The sequence below is a fragment of the Panthera leo genome, chromosome F2, assembly GCF_018350215.1.
Source record: "Panthera leo isolate Ple1 chromosome F2, P.leo_Ple1_pat1.1, whole genome shotgun sequence".
NCBI lineage: Eukaryota > Metazoa > Chordata > Mammalia > Carnivora > Felidae > Panthera > Panthera leo.
Genome location: NC_056695.1, coordinates 76,163,801 through 76,179,634, shown reverse-complemented (window position 1 = coordinate 76,179,634; position 15,834 = coordinate 76,163,801). Strand labels below are relative to the sequence as shown.

At 45.5% G+C, this 15,834-nt stretch overlaps 1 protein-coding gene across 2 annotated transcripts in view; it reads right to left on the bottom strand.

The window, feature by feature from the left end:
* Window positions 1-15,834, bottom strand: part of KHDRBS3 (KH RNA binding domain containing, signal transduction associated 3) — a 189,386-nt gene that overhangs the window by 100,444 nt on the left and 73,108 nt on the right. For both annotated transcript variants that reach the window (XR_006198064.1, XM_042923128.1), the window contains exon 3: window positions 3,705-3,821. Coding sequence is in view for 1 of the 2 variants with exons in the window: in XM_042923128.1 (XP_042779062.1) it covers window positions 3,705-3,821 (117 nt within the window). In the remaining variant the exon portion in view is untranslated. The remainder of the gene's footprint in view (window positions 1-3,704; window positions 3,822-15,834) is intronic.

Sequence of the window (15,834 nt, the reverse complement as noted above, 5' to 3'; positions counted from 1 at the left end):
CCGTCGCACATCTCCACAGAGCGAGAAGCTTTACCAGATTCTTCCCTGGGTTCATAAGGACTGGCAACATGGTGTGCGGGGAAGAACACAGACTTCGTTTGGACTCCTGCATTCGAGTCCCAAATCCAACATTTACCCTGTAACTTTGGACAGGTTACTTCATCATCGCGAAGCGGTGATTTTAAGCGGGGAATAAGAGTATCAACGGCTCGTAGGGTTGTTGTGGTAAGAAAGGAGTTATTAGAATAGTAATGAGGAGTTACTGGCAATATGATGGAGTGGTAATAAAAAAAGGAGTCTCACGTTTAAGGACACAAAAAGTCCTTACAATGAGGCGTAGTACATCAGAAAGACTCAAAAAATGAACATAGCATCGATTATTCTATCATTCTATAATGCGGATGGGAAGGGCAAAACAGCCGGCATGTCTGGCACAAACTGAAGGCTCCACAGACCACACGTTATAGTGATTGTTATGCTACAAACCCAGCTGATAAAAGGGCGTAACGACTCCCATAATTTCATCCATGTAGAAAACACAAGAATAAAATGAATTATGGTCTTGTTAGAATTTAGACAGTGAACACTTTGAAAAGCTACAAGATTTTAACATTAAGTAATGGAAATCTCTGCAGCAATCCACATTATTTATTAACTGAGAATTTCTGCAGGCTGAGAGGCTCAACAGAAGCCAGCGCTCCGGAGTTCAGGCCGTGAGGACCGACTGCAGGACGGCAGGCGGGACCCCAGTAAGTCCCCATCGTGTAGAAATCATCGCTCGTGGTCACGTCAGTGAAACGCCTTGAAGGTGTAACCGATGGTCGTGCGTGTGCACGGCAGGACGAGCAAGGCGGTGGGGTGGGGCGCAACAGGCTATTGTTCACTGTACTGAAGAATTTTAAAAAGAGAGTGACAGACTCCAGACTTGACATTAGGAGTTCGAGGCTCAAAGAGCCAGCGGCAGCCTGGAGGGTGTCACCGCTCACGGCCGAAGGCCGGCGGAGGCCCCACACGGAAGCACAGTTGAGGCCCGTGTGCCGTGGAAGGACGACACACACGGCCCGGCCATCTCTCGTGTGGGATTTAGGAAAATGTCTGGAGAGCAGTGAAGACCTGAGAATTGGACCGGCAACATCAGAGAGGATCCAGACAACCCCGGGTTTTCGAGGGTCACAGCCCTGCTGAACCTTCGGCACTGGCGGAAGCCAGTCTGCTGGAGCTCTTCCTACCCTGTTTCGAGTAGCCGAGGTCGTTCCGTGAAAGGAGAGGACAATCCTCAGGCTTTGTCACCGTTCCTCAGGATGACCTCCTGGCCCATGATCCCTGCCTGGCCCGGGGATGCAGAGAACAAGAGAGCTCGCGGTAAATGGCAACATCCCCTTGCGTGCACGCGACGCTCCCTCCCCGTCTTGCCAACGAGGATCGGGGGCCTTTTACTAGAGTGACTGCACACCGAGAAGAGGTACCCAGCGGCCCGAGGGTTAATGAACTTGACTCTGAGCCAACGCTGCTCAACTGAAGGCCGCTGATGAGGGTGGAGAGTGGGGTCCGTGGGGTCAAGAGATAAAGGACTTCTGAGCCCGCCGCTTGGCAGCAGGCTTAATGGGCTGTGAACCTACAATGTACTCCACTTCCCCAGTTCCGGGGCGTCCTGAGGGAATGGAAATGACCAGCCACTTACAGAATCTCTATATTGATTCTCAGACCCATGTGGTCAAGGACAGAGAAAGGAGAGGATTAGTGAAGGGCTGGTAAGTGGCCTAGGAAAGAAGCCTCAACAGGTAAGAGAACCGAGTGCCCCATGCAATGCAGAGCAGACACTCAGTGACCAGGGAGCCAAAGGGACTAACTGTAGATGTCAAAGCACCTCATTCCCCGCCCACCCCAGTGCGACTCAAGGGACTCCAATAAGGGGTCTGTGGTGAGAGAGAGGGAGAGATTAGATATTACTTCACAACACAGACTCCTCTGGAAAAGATTCCTGGCTACTGCACTGCCGAGTGTCCGCTGTGCCAACGGCAGAGAGAGCCCTTAAAATGACACCATAATCTGGACAGACCACCAAGCCCAGATAGCAAGCTGATAGTATTTAGGGCCCCTTTCATTAAACGGATAGCCAGGCACTTGCTATTACTTGGACATAGGATCTAACCAAAGACTTGCCTTCCCTGCTTCCCTCCTACCTGTAAAACTGTCCGTGGACGCCCTGATCACGGCCACCGTAAGCCATAAAATGTTACTTCTGACCAAAAAAACCCTCCCTTAACAGCAAACAAAATAAGCAGTACAATGTAGATGAATTTCCCTGGGCATATCACGTACCTCATGACCGGATGGCCTTACTGAAGACCTCATTAACGTATCAGCAAGGATTGGGTATTTTCGTACAAGATACACAGAATTTCTAACCAAGTGACCAAAATATGGTTCCCTTTCCTCCACCCAGAACAGATGAGTCAGGGAATCAAAGGAACATCATCTGAGACAGCAATGCTTAGTGAGTAGTTAACCTAACCTGGCCCACACCAGAATCATTTCAAACCCCGCCCCCTGAAAATTCATTTTGAGGTTCTACCCTCCAAAGAGGCTGTATGGGAATCTTTATATTTAACAGCATCCCATGTGTGTCTGATACACAGCCATGTTTTAATCAAATAATTCAATAAGCTTCCTTGATTAACTCACATAATACACTCAGGTTCCCTAAATCTCAGGTTTTCTACACATAAAACAAGAAAAATATTATGTACCTTCCATCATTTTTGCAGGGAGAACACAGGAGTAACGCCTGTAACATGTTTCACAGAGTGCCTGACTCACAAGCAGATGGCAGCTATTTTTTCTTATAAAAGCCTTTGTTTCGATGGACTTTTGTGTGGGGAGGCTGGATTTTGTGTAAATAACTTTCTTGTCGGACACAATCATCGTCTGACCTTTTATGGTAAGTGACCACTAAATGCGGACTTAGTTTTCAGTAATGTCAATCTTTTCACCACGACAGAACAACAAAATGGTAACAGAGAACACTGTCAGGGATAGCACGGCACGAAACGTGAATGCTTCTTTCAAAGGTTGTATATTTGAGAAAGTGATTGATAAAAACAACTCCATTAACTTTAACTTCTTAAAAAAGGAGGAGGTTAGCGTGAATACATCCAAGGAGAACAACTGTGTGTTGGAACGCTAAGCCATTATTAAAGCGTCTAAAATCCACTTGAACCCGGTAAAACATAAAGGGTATCAAATGAAGGGCAAAAAGGGCAAATAAAGGTGTATACTTTATGAACTCAACCATGTGAAATACAAGCTTACAAAAAAGGCCCAAAGGGACTCATCTAAAATGCCAACGGTGGCCCCGAGACCACAGATAACTCTGATTTCTCTTCATGGGCATTTCAGTCTCACTGATCCGTCTACCAGGTGTTGTATCTACAATCAAAACCACAGGTATTGCTACTTCATTTTACAAATGAATGTGATAGTTACAGACGTACGTGTAAGAAGACACTGCATGTTCTGAAACTGGCCCGAGTGACTCCATTTTTGGCTACATCCCAGACTCACCGCCTTCTACAACGTTTCCATATAACTTCATTTAAGATCCTAGCTAGCTCTTATATAATTTGCATTAATACAATGGATACTCTAAAGGTGGATTATACAACCTGTCTCCAAAAGCAGCCATTGTCTACAACGAATGTTACCTTTGCCTTGTCTCGCATGGAACCTTTTCCAAGGATGGACATTTTCGTCAAGGTTTCTTCTTGTAAGCGCTTCAGAGAATTGCCACGGGGACCCAAAAGTTTCCCCACAAAGTTGAACTAGGAGAAAACAAACAAACCGAATTTGTAAGTCATATCTGAAAGTAATTTATTAATCTCGAACGTCAGGAAACACGACAGTACACTGCACATTACTAATTAACGCCAGATATTTAAGTTCCTACTATATGCATCACACTGTAATGTTTTTCACAAACCCCATAAAATGGGGTTAAAAACTGTAAAGTAAAAACCAATCATTTCAGTGATGGCTAGATTTCACAAATTATAAATGAAGCTAGTTCCCAGAATTCCTAAGTTGTTGTCCTGACACTTTCAGTAGGCAACTGACATGAAGCACAAACAGTGCTAGCGTGAGGATGTGGGTGGGAAAGAGGTAATGTGCACTGGGCTGGTCATTATGGAGCATCTGGGTCCTTCCACCTGGTCAGTCAACCAGGGAGTGCACTGGCCTAGATGAGTTCTCAAGCAGTCAGTGGCTCACAAAGCTTTATGACAAAATTCATCTAACTCTTCTATTTTTTTTAACATTTATTTATTTTTGAGAGACAGAGAGAGACAGAGCGTGACCAGGGGAGGGACAGAGAGACGGAGACACAGAATCAGAAGCGGGCTCCAGGCTCCAAGCTGTCAGCACAGAGCCCGATGCGGGGCTCAAACCCACAAACTGTGAGATCATGACCTGAGCAAAAGTTGGATGCTTAACCAACGGAGCCACCCAAGTGCCCCAACATCTAACTCTTCTAAAACAACTAGCTTTGGAAATGTTGACAAAATATTTAGTCTAGATTCTACGGGGTTCTTTATTTAACAGGCAGCGTAGAAGTGAATTCATTAATGGCATTGATTCTGAGGCTACACTGCCGTCCTTTTAAGACATGGTTTTTCCATTTACCAGCTGAGTAACCCGGCTAGTAACTGCATTACCTAATCTCTCTGTACCTTGGATTCCTCATCTACAAAATGAGAATGGCAAATGACAACACAACCCACCCTCATAAGGCCGTTAGGAGGATTAAATGGGTCCATATAAAAAAACCAGAACAATGCTTAGCACATAATAGATAATAAATATATCTTGAATGAAAGGGTATTTCATGAATGAAAGGATATTATTAGGAATTTCACACAAGTGTTAAAAGCGTTACTATAATTAAGTTGTGAATATTTCTTGTTCCCAAAAGGAAAAGTCAGCCCTACTGACTAGGCGATCTTTGGCAAGATTGCGGATTACAAACTTAAGCAGCTACTGCTTTGGTATCAGCTCTCATCCACAATCTATGCCACTGCTGTGCCGTTGCTGTTTTTAAAAGACAATTGTTCCTCAATTTCTCTATGGAAAGTGAAGTAATATTCTTAAAATACGAGCTTTTAAAAAATCAAGATGGTATTTTTTCCTTGCTCACTTTTAATTTTATTAGTCTTCAATGAAAACTCAAATAACTACAGTATTTTTAACCTTCAAATTACTTTTTTTTTAAATTTAAAGTCAATTACTTTTTAAAAAACAGAAATGATACAGAGTTAAAAATATCAAATAATACAACGTAGGAAAAGATCAGTGTCTCCACCCACGGATCCCTACCTTATTTCTTGGTTCCCCATTTGCTCTGCTTTATCTTTCTGGAAATTCTTATGTGTCTATCGGGATCTCCTGGTTTGGAACTCTAAATTTCTCTCTTATTCTTCCTCTTTCTCTTTCACCTTCTCTCTCTCTCTTTTACTTTCTGGGAGATTTAAGTATATTTCCTACATATCTATTGATTTTTTCATTTTTGCTATCAAACGTTTAACTACTAACAGCATTTTCTTATATTTGTTCCTTTTTTACAGCATTTTAAAAATATTTTATGTAATTGATACAAATTCTTACCTTTCTGAGGATTTTAATGCAGTGCCCCCTTCCCCCAACTTGGAGCTTATAGCATCTGCTGCTTCCAATAGATTCATGTTGTGCGAATTGGTCTCTTCCTACATTATCGGCTTTCCTCAGGTGACCAGTAATCCCCCCTGCTGCCTGCTCTTAAAAATTTAAGGTTGCAGCTCAAAAACATTACCTGGACACCCTGGAACTCCCTGATCTCCCAGGAGGAGGTATCAGCCTGGCTGCTGGAACGTTGGGATTCCCACTATGAGCTACACACACTTTTATTTAAGGGAAATAATGCCCTCATTTTCCAGTGTGGCATCTCTAGCCCTCAGTTGAATCCATCTGGGTCTCAGAGCCCAGAGTTTCTTTATTCAACCCCTTCAGGAAATCTCTAGTCTGCTCTAGGTTAAGAAGGCAGATGCCTGGCTTCATAAGCTGGGAAGAGCATCCAGTGGTCTAACTACTACTTCTTTTTTTAAATTTTATTTCTAGAGAAAGAGCATGTGCCAGCAGGGGAGGGTGCGGAGGGAGAGAGAAAGAGAGAATCTCCAGCAAGCCCCACCTCGGCACGGAGCCTGATGTGGGGCTCAATCCCATAACCCTGGGATCGTGACATGAGCCGAAATCGAGAATCAGATGCCCAACCAGACTGAGCCCCCCAAGTGCCCCTAACCACTTCTCACATAAGCTCTGAACCAAGTCTCCACTTCAGTTCTGCCCCTAAATCCACCTTCTCAGTAACTGGCATCTAGGATTCCGGAGTTTTCTCAAGGTGTTCCCACACCACTGACCAAATTTCTGGGACACTTTCTCTGGCCCTGTGAGCTTGGATTCTGCTTTCTCTGCTCTCCTAAGTCATTACCATTTGTCCATTTATTTTGCAGCCACTGAAATCTCACTCCAGTCATTGGCCTATTGTTGCCTCGCCCTTCCATTCTTGTCTTTGAGGATCTGTGCCTTTTTACTTCATTTACATTCATTTTGGCAGGTTTCAAGGATGGCATGAGAATAAATTTGTGGTCAAACAGCCATATTTGCATCACGTCTTTAGTAGTTAAATATTTCCCCATTAATAAAAACTAAGAGGCCTTAGAAATCATCCAGTCCAAACATCTAATTTTATACTGAGAAAACTGAAGTCCACAGAATGGTAGGATTTATTCAAGGTCACTTGTAAAACATAAAAACACAGGCCTCTACATACAGAGGAAAAACGTTTTTATGATTTTATATGCCTTCAGGAGTTTCTTTCTCCATTTAACTTCTATTAGTCTTTCCTTCACAAAAAGTACATAAATGAGTACTTTGGCAAGCAGAAGATTTTCACCGACCTCTCTGTTCAAGCATGTATTGTGCAGGAGTTATGTGTCCCAGGTCAGGTCCCCCTCACGGGTGTCGGACTTCATCCACAACACAGGGACCTTAGGACCCACCGGCGGTGCCGGTCATATGAATTAAATACGGAAACGTATAAAAAATCACCTAACAGAGCAACCAATAGATGGCGCGTATCCTATGCCAAATGGGTAAGGAATAAATTGATGAATTCAGCCATTATGAACATACATAATTTTACGTGAACAACACCCACCGGCTACTACACACCGACTACCCTCCGACGGCAATGCATATTGAACCGGCACGGCCGTGCCCAGGTCTGCGGCTGAGAACTGAGAGCGCGGACCCTCAGCGTCCTTAATGCTGACTCACAACGACGGCAGTATGCTCGGTTGCTTGGTCGGGTTCTCAACCCCTGATTGCATCACCTTCCCGGGAGAATCTGGAAATACTTAGCATGTTTGCTTGTCACGCTGACTGTAGGTCACTCTTGGCACTTAGTGGGCAAAAGCCAAGACTATCACACATCAGAAACGGAGGGGACTGCCCTTCACAATGAAGGAGTGTCCTGTGTAAAATGTCAACCGTGTCCCTACTGAGAAACACCGCTGGGGAGAGGAGCCACCGACTCCGGTCCCTCTCTACATCTTGGGCTTAAAGCCCTTGCTGCTCCTTCTTGCGATTACACGATCGGTTCCTCCGTGGATTCTCTAAGGTGCCATCATGTCCTTCAACAAACCAAACCAACAAACCATAAGCCACCCAGGTGGGTACCCAACAAGACAAGGCCTCAGCGATGCATGGGCTGTGAAAGCCTCTTGCATCCTTCAGACAACACGAATGGTACAGGAGTTGGGGAGCACGGCTGTCTCAAGTGCCCAAGTTCTAGGACACGCTGGTGCTCCCAGGCCACAGCCTTCTGAAGCAGCGGGGCGCCCTCTTACCGGCAGTGTGGCCACGGCAGTTCCTTAGCCTTCCCAGTCCCCAGTGTCACCATATTTGCCCCAGTGGAGGCTGCAGCAATGAAGGGTTATCAGGAAGATTAAAGCACATCAGATAAGTGTGCCCCGAGGATGCCGAATTTAACCAGCCCCCATGCTCCTAAAACAGTGATGATGAGGACAGCCCGGGGCCCTTTCCCAGTCCTGGGAACGGCTCCCTGCAGAGTTCCTCCTCCTCAGGGGATTTAGATAAGGCCTGTAGATGATTCCCTGTTCACCTAAGAGCAGGCCGACCCAGACCCTGGACCTTCCCATCCTTTGCCTCACAAAAGATTGGCCAACCTGTCTGTCCCCACTGACCAGTCAGAAAACGTCCTCTCACCTCACCTGATCAAACTTCAAAGAAGTTCTCGTTTTCCTCACGCCCCTAAATGTGACCCACAGGCAACCTGGGCCAGCACACAATCCCTGAAGGTCCCCCCACTTCCAGGCACCAGCCTCAGGGTGACCGTTCTCTGACCTAGTGTCCCATCATGCTGTCGCCACACCCTCCTGGCCTTGGGCCCGGCTCCCCTTGTGCCCGCTGACTGCTAGGTCGCTGACAGATCTCAGGAGGCTCAGAGCCCCTGCTATTACAAGTCCCCCTTCCTGGTCTTCTAATAATAATTTTTTAATGTTTATTTATTTTTGAGAGAGAGAGAGAGAGATCATGAGTGGGAGAGGGGTAGAGAGGGGGAGATGGACGATCCAAAGCAGGCTCTGCACAGACAGCACTGAGCCCGATGGGGGGCTCAAACTCATGACCTGCAAGATCATGACTTAAAAGCCAAAGTTGGACACTTACCCGAATGAGTCACCCAGGTGCTCCATAATAATACTTTCATTTTGTTTAATGTTTATTTATTTTTGAGAGAGAGCAAATGGAGAAGGGGCAGAGAGAGAGGGAGACACAGAATCCGAAGCAGGGTTCAGGCTCCAAGCTGTCAGCACAGAGCCCAACATGGGGCTTGAACCCACGAAGTGCGAGACCATGGCCTGAGCCGAAGTCGGACACTCAACTGACTGAGCCACCCAGGCACCCCCCAATAATGCTTTCAAATAAAATCTTTCCTTAACCTAAGTCAGGATTTGTTTTCTGATAACCGGATTTGTAAATGAGAACTTAATACATTTTAACTTTCATTTTTTATTAATAATTTCATCTGTCCACAGATTTCAATAAGAGGTGAAAGTATTATTTCCAAGATCAATGATATTTTTCCAGATGCCAATTAGTACAGAACTATATTATACTACAAATTTTATAACTGTAAATAGGAAACTTTGTGCAAACGATTACAAAGGATAAACCAACACAGAATAAGTATATTTGAGTTTCACTGCATAACGTGTAAGATCCCGTAATGATGTTCTTTGTTGGAAAAGGCCAAATGTTTTTCTGAACTAGCTTTAATTGACTTAAACTATATTTGTGACAGGACACTGCTCCTTGGGGAACAATTACACATAAGCTGTCATTTCATAAACAACTAAGCCTCAAGAACATGTCACGGTCTCCATTAAAAGGTTCCCTTAATTGGGTGCTCATCAAAAAGTTGGTTAGTCCAACAAAGGGATGTTTTATTGACCTCCAACTGCACACTAAAACTGAACTTGTAACCTCTGCCAACATAGCCTCAAACGTTATCTTCCAGAGCTCCCCAGCCCAGTAAACGGCCCTGCCGTCAGCGCCCTGACTCAAGCCAGAAACTTCCGCGAGGGCAATGAGGAGACCTTTTGTGCTCACTGGTCTACCACCTGTGCAGAGAGAGCATTTAATAAATGGATTCATTACATCTAACAATTTCACCTCCCTGGGTCCCTTACACCTGTCTATTTTTCTGCAGACGCCACAAACTCCCAGCCGAGGCCACCGTCATCGCCCACTGTGCCCGCTACGGAAGCCTTTCTCCGTGTCAACCTCGATATCCTAAATCAGCACAGCGCTCTTCACACAAAGGTCACTTTGGGACACTCTCAGTAAAACACAACTCCCAACAACCTTCTGAATGAAGTCCCGATGTCCCGACGCTGCTGAGAAAAGCCCCTCCTGACCCAGCTCTTGCCCACCTCTCTGGCTTCTCCACTTCCCTACTCTTGACTTCTGCCAGTCTGGATTTTGTGCGGTTTCTCGAAACTACCACATCCCAAGAACTACCCATTTCGGCTCAGATGGGAGAGCTGGAAAGAACGAACGAACATCACTCTTGCCCTCAAAACCCGAAGAAAGCTGGACAGAATGCAAGTTAATGCTGAAGTCCCAGGGCAAACACCAACCACACCCAGGGCAGGGTACAGGCACCTGCTGGGAGAAACGAGACTCGAGGGCCTGCTTATCTGGGGCGGGCTCGCACCAGAGCAGGAAGCCCTGAAGGCCACAGAATTAGAGCTGACACTTTGTTAAAGGTCTTCCGGGCAGGAACTCAACACTCACACCCCCAGCCTCCACGGGCCCACAGGGGGATCAGGGAAAGACTCAGCAGCCACCGCTGAGATCTGCTCAGACCCACACCCTCATCTGCAGGAGCAAAGACAACAAAGCCACTCACTCACCTCCCCCCTTTTTTTTTTAATACTTAAAGATCAACAAAACATGCAGTTAGGTCGGCGTCTGCCCTCCGTACTGTCATTACTGCTGCAACACTGGTGAAGTGGCCAACTTGCTCTAGGTGGAGAGTGGAAAACCCAGGAGATGACGAGCCGTCCATGCTGAGTTTCAGGTTTCAGCAGCGGCAGCCAGGTGACAGACAAGTGCAACTTACACGCAGACCACCGTATCTACTAACTGCCAGGAAGCGTCCACGGAGCCCCTGGTGTTCACGGTGGGCTGGCCTGTGATGGTTACGGGGAAGTGGTGTCCTGTGCAAGGACATGGGGACAGAGGACTTCCTGTAACGTGAACAGTAAGTGCAAAGGCCCTTGAATTCGAAGGCACTTCCAAGAACAAGGAGCTGGGAGCCTGGGGGAGCAGAGCTAGTCTGGGCTGGGAAGTCAGACACAGGGTAAAAAAGACGGGCATCCAGCGGGCCTTGGAGGCCCTAAGAGTCTGGATTTAATTTTAAGTTCAGAATGTAAATGCAATCTGGGTGGTTTCATTTTCAGTCTGTATTCTGGTCACTGCTTAACTGTTCCCTATTGATATGAACCCCCTCTCTCAACAATGGCAAACTTTACCCGGTGGGAAGAAGGGGGTGAAATGAGCGTACTGGCAGTCCCTGCTCTTGGCCTGCTGTCTCCTGGGGCCACAGGGCTTGTGCGGCAGGCGCCTCAAGCACCCAGAGCCCACACTCTCCTCCTCCTGCTTCCCCACGTGACACTTAGCATATCGCCTTTCGTGTTAGATTCCCGAGAAGAGGGAATGTGTTATACTCAACTCTGAAAGCAACACCTTAATTCCCGTCTCCATTCTTAACAGTCTGCTACACGCGTAGTCAGGCATTTATATATAAAGGGCACTGAATCAGCAAAATCAACAGAATACACTAATGAGCCCTGGGTCGGGGAATCTGGTCTCCTGGCTACTACTGCCTGAGAAAGCCATAGCTGTATCAGCAGTATCACAAAATATAAAACTCTTTGGCACAAGAGGAAAAGAATTTCATAACGTCAAGTCCTGTCAGTGGCAGAGTCCCTCCTGCTCACCACGCCAAACACGTGCATAAGTGTTACGGGATCTTCCCCAATAGTAACCGAATTCTTCCACACTCCCTTCGCATCGGCTGTTCTTAAATGCACTCGACCAGCCAAAATGAAATCCTGGGATGAACCTGACACCTGCTAAAAGCAAGCCCTTTGTCCATTATGGCTTTCTCCCCTCCCGACCCCCTGACCTGAACCCTGCAGCCCTAGACTGTGGCCAGCATGTGCCTGCGCGGGTCACTTCACCAGCCGTGCCCGGCCCGGCAGTGAGAAAGCAAGACTCAACAGTTACGCTTTAATGCTACCTTGGTTATCTGTAGCTACACAGCAGACTAACCCCAAACTTAACAGCTTTAAACAATTACCATTTATTTATTTGCTCATAATTCAGCAACCTGAGCACCGTGGGGGAGCGCTGGCAGGCAGGCAGACCAACAGGGACTGACCAACCGGGGCTGGAGGACCAACAGGCAGACCAACCGGGACTGGAGGACCGAGTCCCAAGATGGCTCATCCCCACCTCTGTTCTGCAGGAGGAGGCGGTCAACTGGGGTCCGCAGTTCTTGCTTTCAGTGATTCTCCCCCACCTGGGTATCCTGGGCTCCCGCTTATCAGGGTGACCTCCAGGGGGCAGACCTTTTACACTGATACACAGTTTCGAAGGTCAGAAAGGCAGAAGCTGGCGCCCGTTAGCTGGCGTACATCAGCTCTGCTGCAAGCTCCGAGGGGAACGAGCTGTATGGTCAGGAGACACTCAGGAAGGGCACCGTGCAGGGCGTGGGTACAGGGAGCAGTCCCGGGGGGGCAGAGCACCACCACACCTAACAGTGACAGAGCAGTCCTTTAGCAAAACATTAAGTTTTCAAAGACTCACATCAGTCTTTTCTAGACCTACCTTATTTTCTCTGAGTGTCGGGGAGGGCATGGGCAGAGGCTGTGACCCCCTGAGCGCTGAGACCCTGCCTCACTCATCCTTACAATAACCCAACAACCGCCCACAACAGCACCTTGCTTGCTGCAGGCCAGCAGTGCTCCACGCACTCGTAGAAAATGGTGACTGTCAATCAGAATTAATGTCCAGGGAACACTAATCACTAACCACAATGTCACCTAAAGAAAGCCTAGAGTGTGTCACAGCAGCACGACGGAGGGTGGCAGACCTCCGGTATATGGGTCCTAACTGGCCACCAGCATCTTGTGATCAAGTGTCTTATAAAATCTAAATGTTCACTAAAATGCTTAAAAAGACATCTGAAAACAACCACAAATTAAAAGGGTGCTAGGGCTCCTGGGTGGCTCAGTCCGACTGAGCATCCGACATCAGCTCAGGTGATGATCTCATAGTTCATGAGTTCTAGCTGCACATCGGGCTCGCTGCTGACAGCTCAGAGCCTGCTTGAGATTCTCTCTGTCTCTCCCTCTCTCTGCCTCCCCCCCACCACTCTCTCTCTCAAAAATAAATAAACCTTAAAAAGTAATAGGGTGCTGTCTGAGATAAACAAGGTAGTTTAGTTCTACAGAGATGGGTCTGAAGTAGGATATGAGACACAAAAGGGAGAATATGAAGAACTTCTAAAAAATGCTTGGATACAGCATGAAGTATACAGCTTATTAATTTAAGAACTAAGAAGATGTGGGGCACCTGGCTGGCTTAGTTGGTTAAGTATCTGATTCTAGGTTTCGGCTCAGGTCATGATCTCATGGTTTGTGGGATGGAGCCCCACATCAGGCTCTGTGCTCACAGTGCAGAGCCTGCTTGGGATGCTCTCAATCAATCAATCTCTCTCTCTCTCTCTCTCTCTCTCTCTCTCTCTGCCCCTCCCCTGCATGAGCACGCTCTCTGTCTCTCTCAATAAATAAATAAACTTTAAAAAATTTAAAAAAAAAAGAGCTAAGAAGATGTAACAAAGGAAGGAGGGCCAAAAGGGAGCAAGCAGGTCACCAGTGACAGCAAACGTGGATGCACCCTTGGCTATTTCTTACATCAGGCAGCAAAGAATTATCCCCACCACTGGTCCTCACACATCACATGGAGACACACAAGTACACACACACGCACTCATACGTGTGTACATATGTGTATTAGTGTACATATGTATAAACCCGTTTAAAAATTCTGCATCTGTTCCATTAATACTACAATACTTAGGGCAACAGATTCAGCATTAACAATAGATGAAATAGTTCCAGTATGAGAAGACTCTTCTTCTTGTCATATCCAACTGGATCACAGTTGCTTTTACTTTGTTGTAAGGCTGAGCTTGTACTAAGCACAGGGGAAGGATCAACACTGCCATTTTTCTTGCTCATTTCAAATGTATTTTTACATTTTACCTTCAATTCAGTTTCTTCTGCAATAATCTTTGCCCATTTAAAGTAAGTTTAACTATCAGCAAAACTAAAAGGGAACCGATGGAATGGGAGAAGATATTTGCAAATGACCTACCAGATAAAGGGTTAGTATCCAAAATCTATAGAGAACTTATCAAATTCAACACCCAAAAACAAATAATCCAGTGTAAGAAATGGGTAAAAGACATGAATAGACACTTCTCCAAAGACATCCAGATGGCAAACCGACACATGAAAAAATGCTCAACATCACTCATCATCAAGGAAATACAAATCAAAACCACAATGAGATACCACCTCACACCTGTCAGAATGGCTAAAATTAACAACTCAGGCAACAACAGATGTTGGCGAGGATGTGGAAAAAGAGGATCTCTTTTGCACTGTTGGTGGGAATGCAAGCTGGTACAGCCACTCTGGAAAACAGTATGGAGGTTCCTCAAAAAATTAAAAATAGAACTACCCTACAAACCAGCAATTTATCCAAGGGATACAGGTGTGCTGTTTCAAAGGGGCACATGCATCCCAATGTTTCTAGCAGCACTATCAACAATAGCCAAAGTATGGAAAGAGCCCAAATGTCCATCGATGGATGAATGGATAAAGATGATGTTGTGTGTATAATCCACACAATGGATTATTATTCGGCAATCAAAAAGAATGAAACCTTGCCATTTGCAACTACGTGGATGGAACTAGAGGGTATTATGCTAAGCAAAATTAGTCAGAGAAAGACAAATATCATATAACTTCACTCATGAGAACTTTAAGATACAAAACAGATGAACACAAGGGAAGAGAAGCAAAAAAAATAAATAAATAAATAAAAACAGGGAGTAGGACAAAACATAAGAGACTCTTAAATATGGAGAACAAACAAAGGGTTGCTGGAGGGGTTGTGGGAGGGGGGATGGGCTAAATGGGTAAGCGGCATTAAGGAATCTACTCCTGAAATCATTGTTGTACTGTATGGTCATTAACTTGGATGTAAATTAAGAAAGAAAGAAAGAAAGAAAGAAAGAAAGAAAGAAAGAAAGAAAGAAAGAAAGAAAGAAAGAAAGAAAGAAAGAAAGAAAGAAAGAAAGAGAAAGGAAAAAAGAAAAGGAAGGAAGGAAGGAAGGAAGGAAGAAAGAAAGGAAGGAAGGAAGGAAGGAAGGAAGGAAGAAAGAAAGAAAGGAAGGAAGGAAGAAAGAAAGAGAAAGAAAGAAAGAAAGAAAGAAAGAAAGAAAGAAAGAAAGAAAGAAAGAAAAAAGTTGAACTAAAACTAGGTAATGCCATCCATGAATCCCTAACAAGGCACATACAACAGCTATACCCCCTAACATAGTGAGAGCACATTAAGACTACCTTTTGCACTGTGGGATTCCCCCTTTACCAGAGGGTACTGTCTCAGGGTGCACACAACTGCATGGCACTTATAGGAACCACGTAATGGATCTAGCATTAATCTATGTACTAAATATGAAGTTTACTTTCTCAGGTGGAGCATGGGCTCTGGGAGGCAGATTTCTGGGATTCAAATGCCTGTTACTTAGTAACTGTGAACCTGTAGCAAATTACTTCTCTATTTTTTAGCTTTTTCAAATGTGAACAGGAGATGATCATTTCCTCCGAAAGTTGCAAAGATTAAGTAAGTTAATACATGTAGGATGCTGGAACAGTGTCTGACACATAGGAAACCATAAGCTACCTACACACTAAAACAGAAGTTCCAGCACCAAATATATTGTGCACACATCCCCCTTTGGAAGACATCACCCACGCATTTGCTTTCTTTACAGGGGAAAGAGAAACCCTCAAGAAACACATTTTGTTTATGATCTCGCATTCCTCTGACTCCTGCCCAAAGGCAAGAACAAAAAGGAAAGAGTAA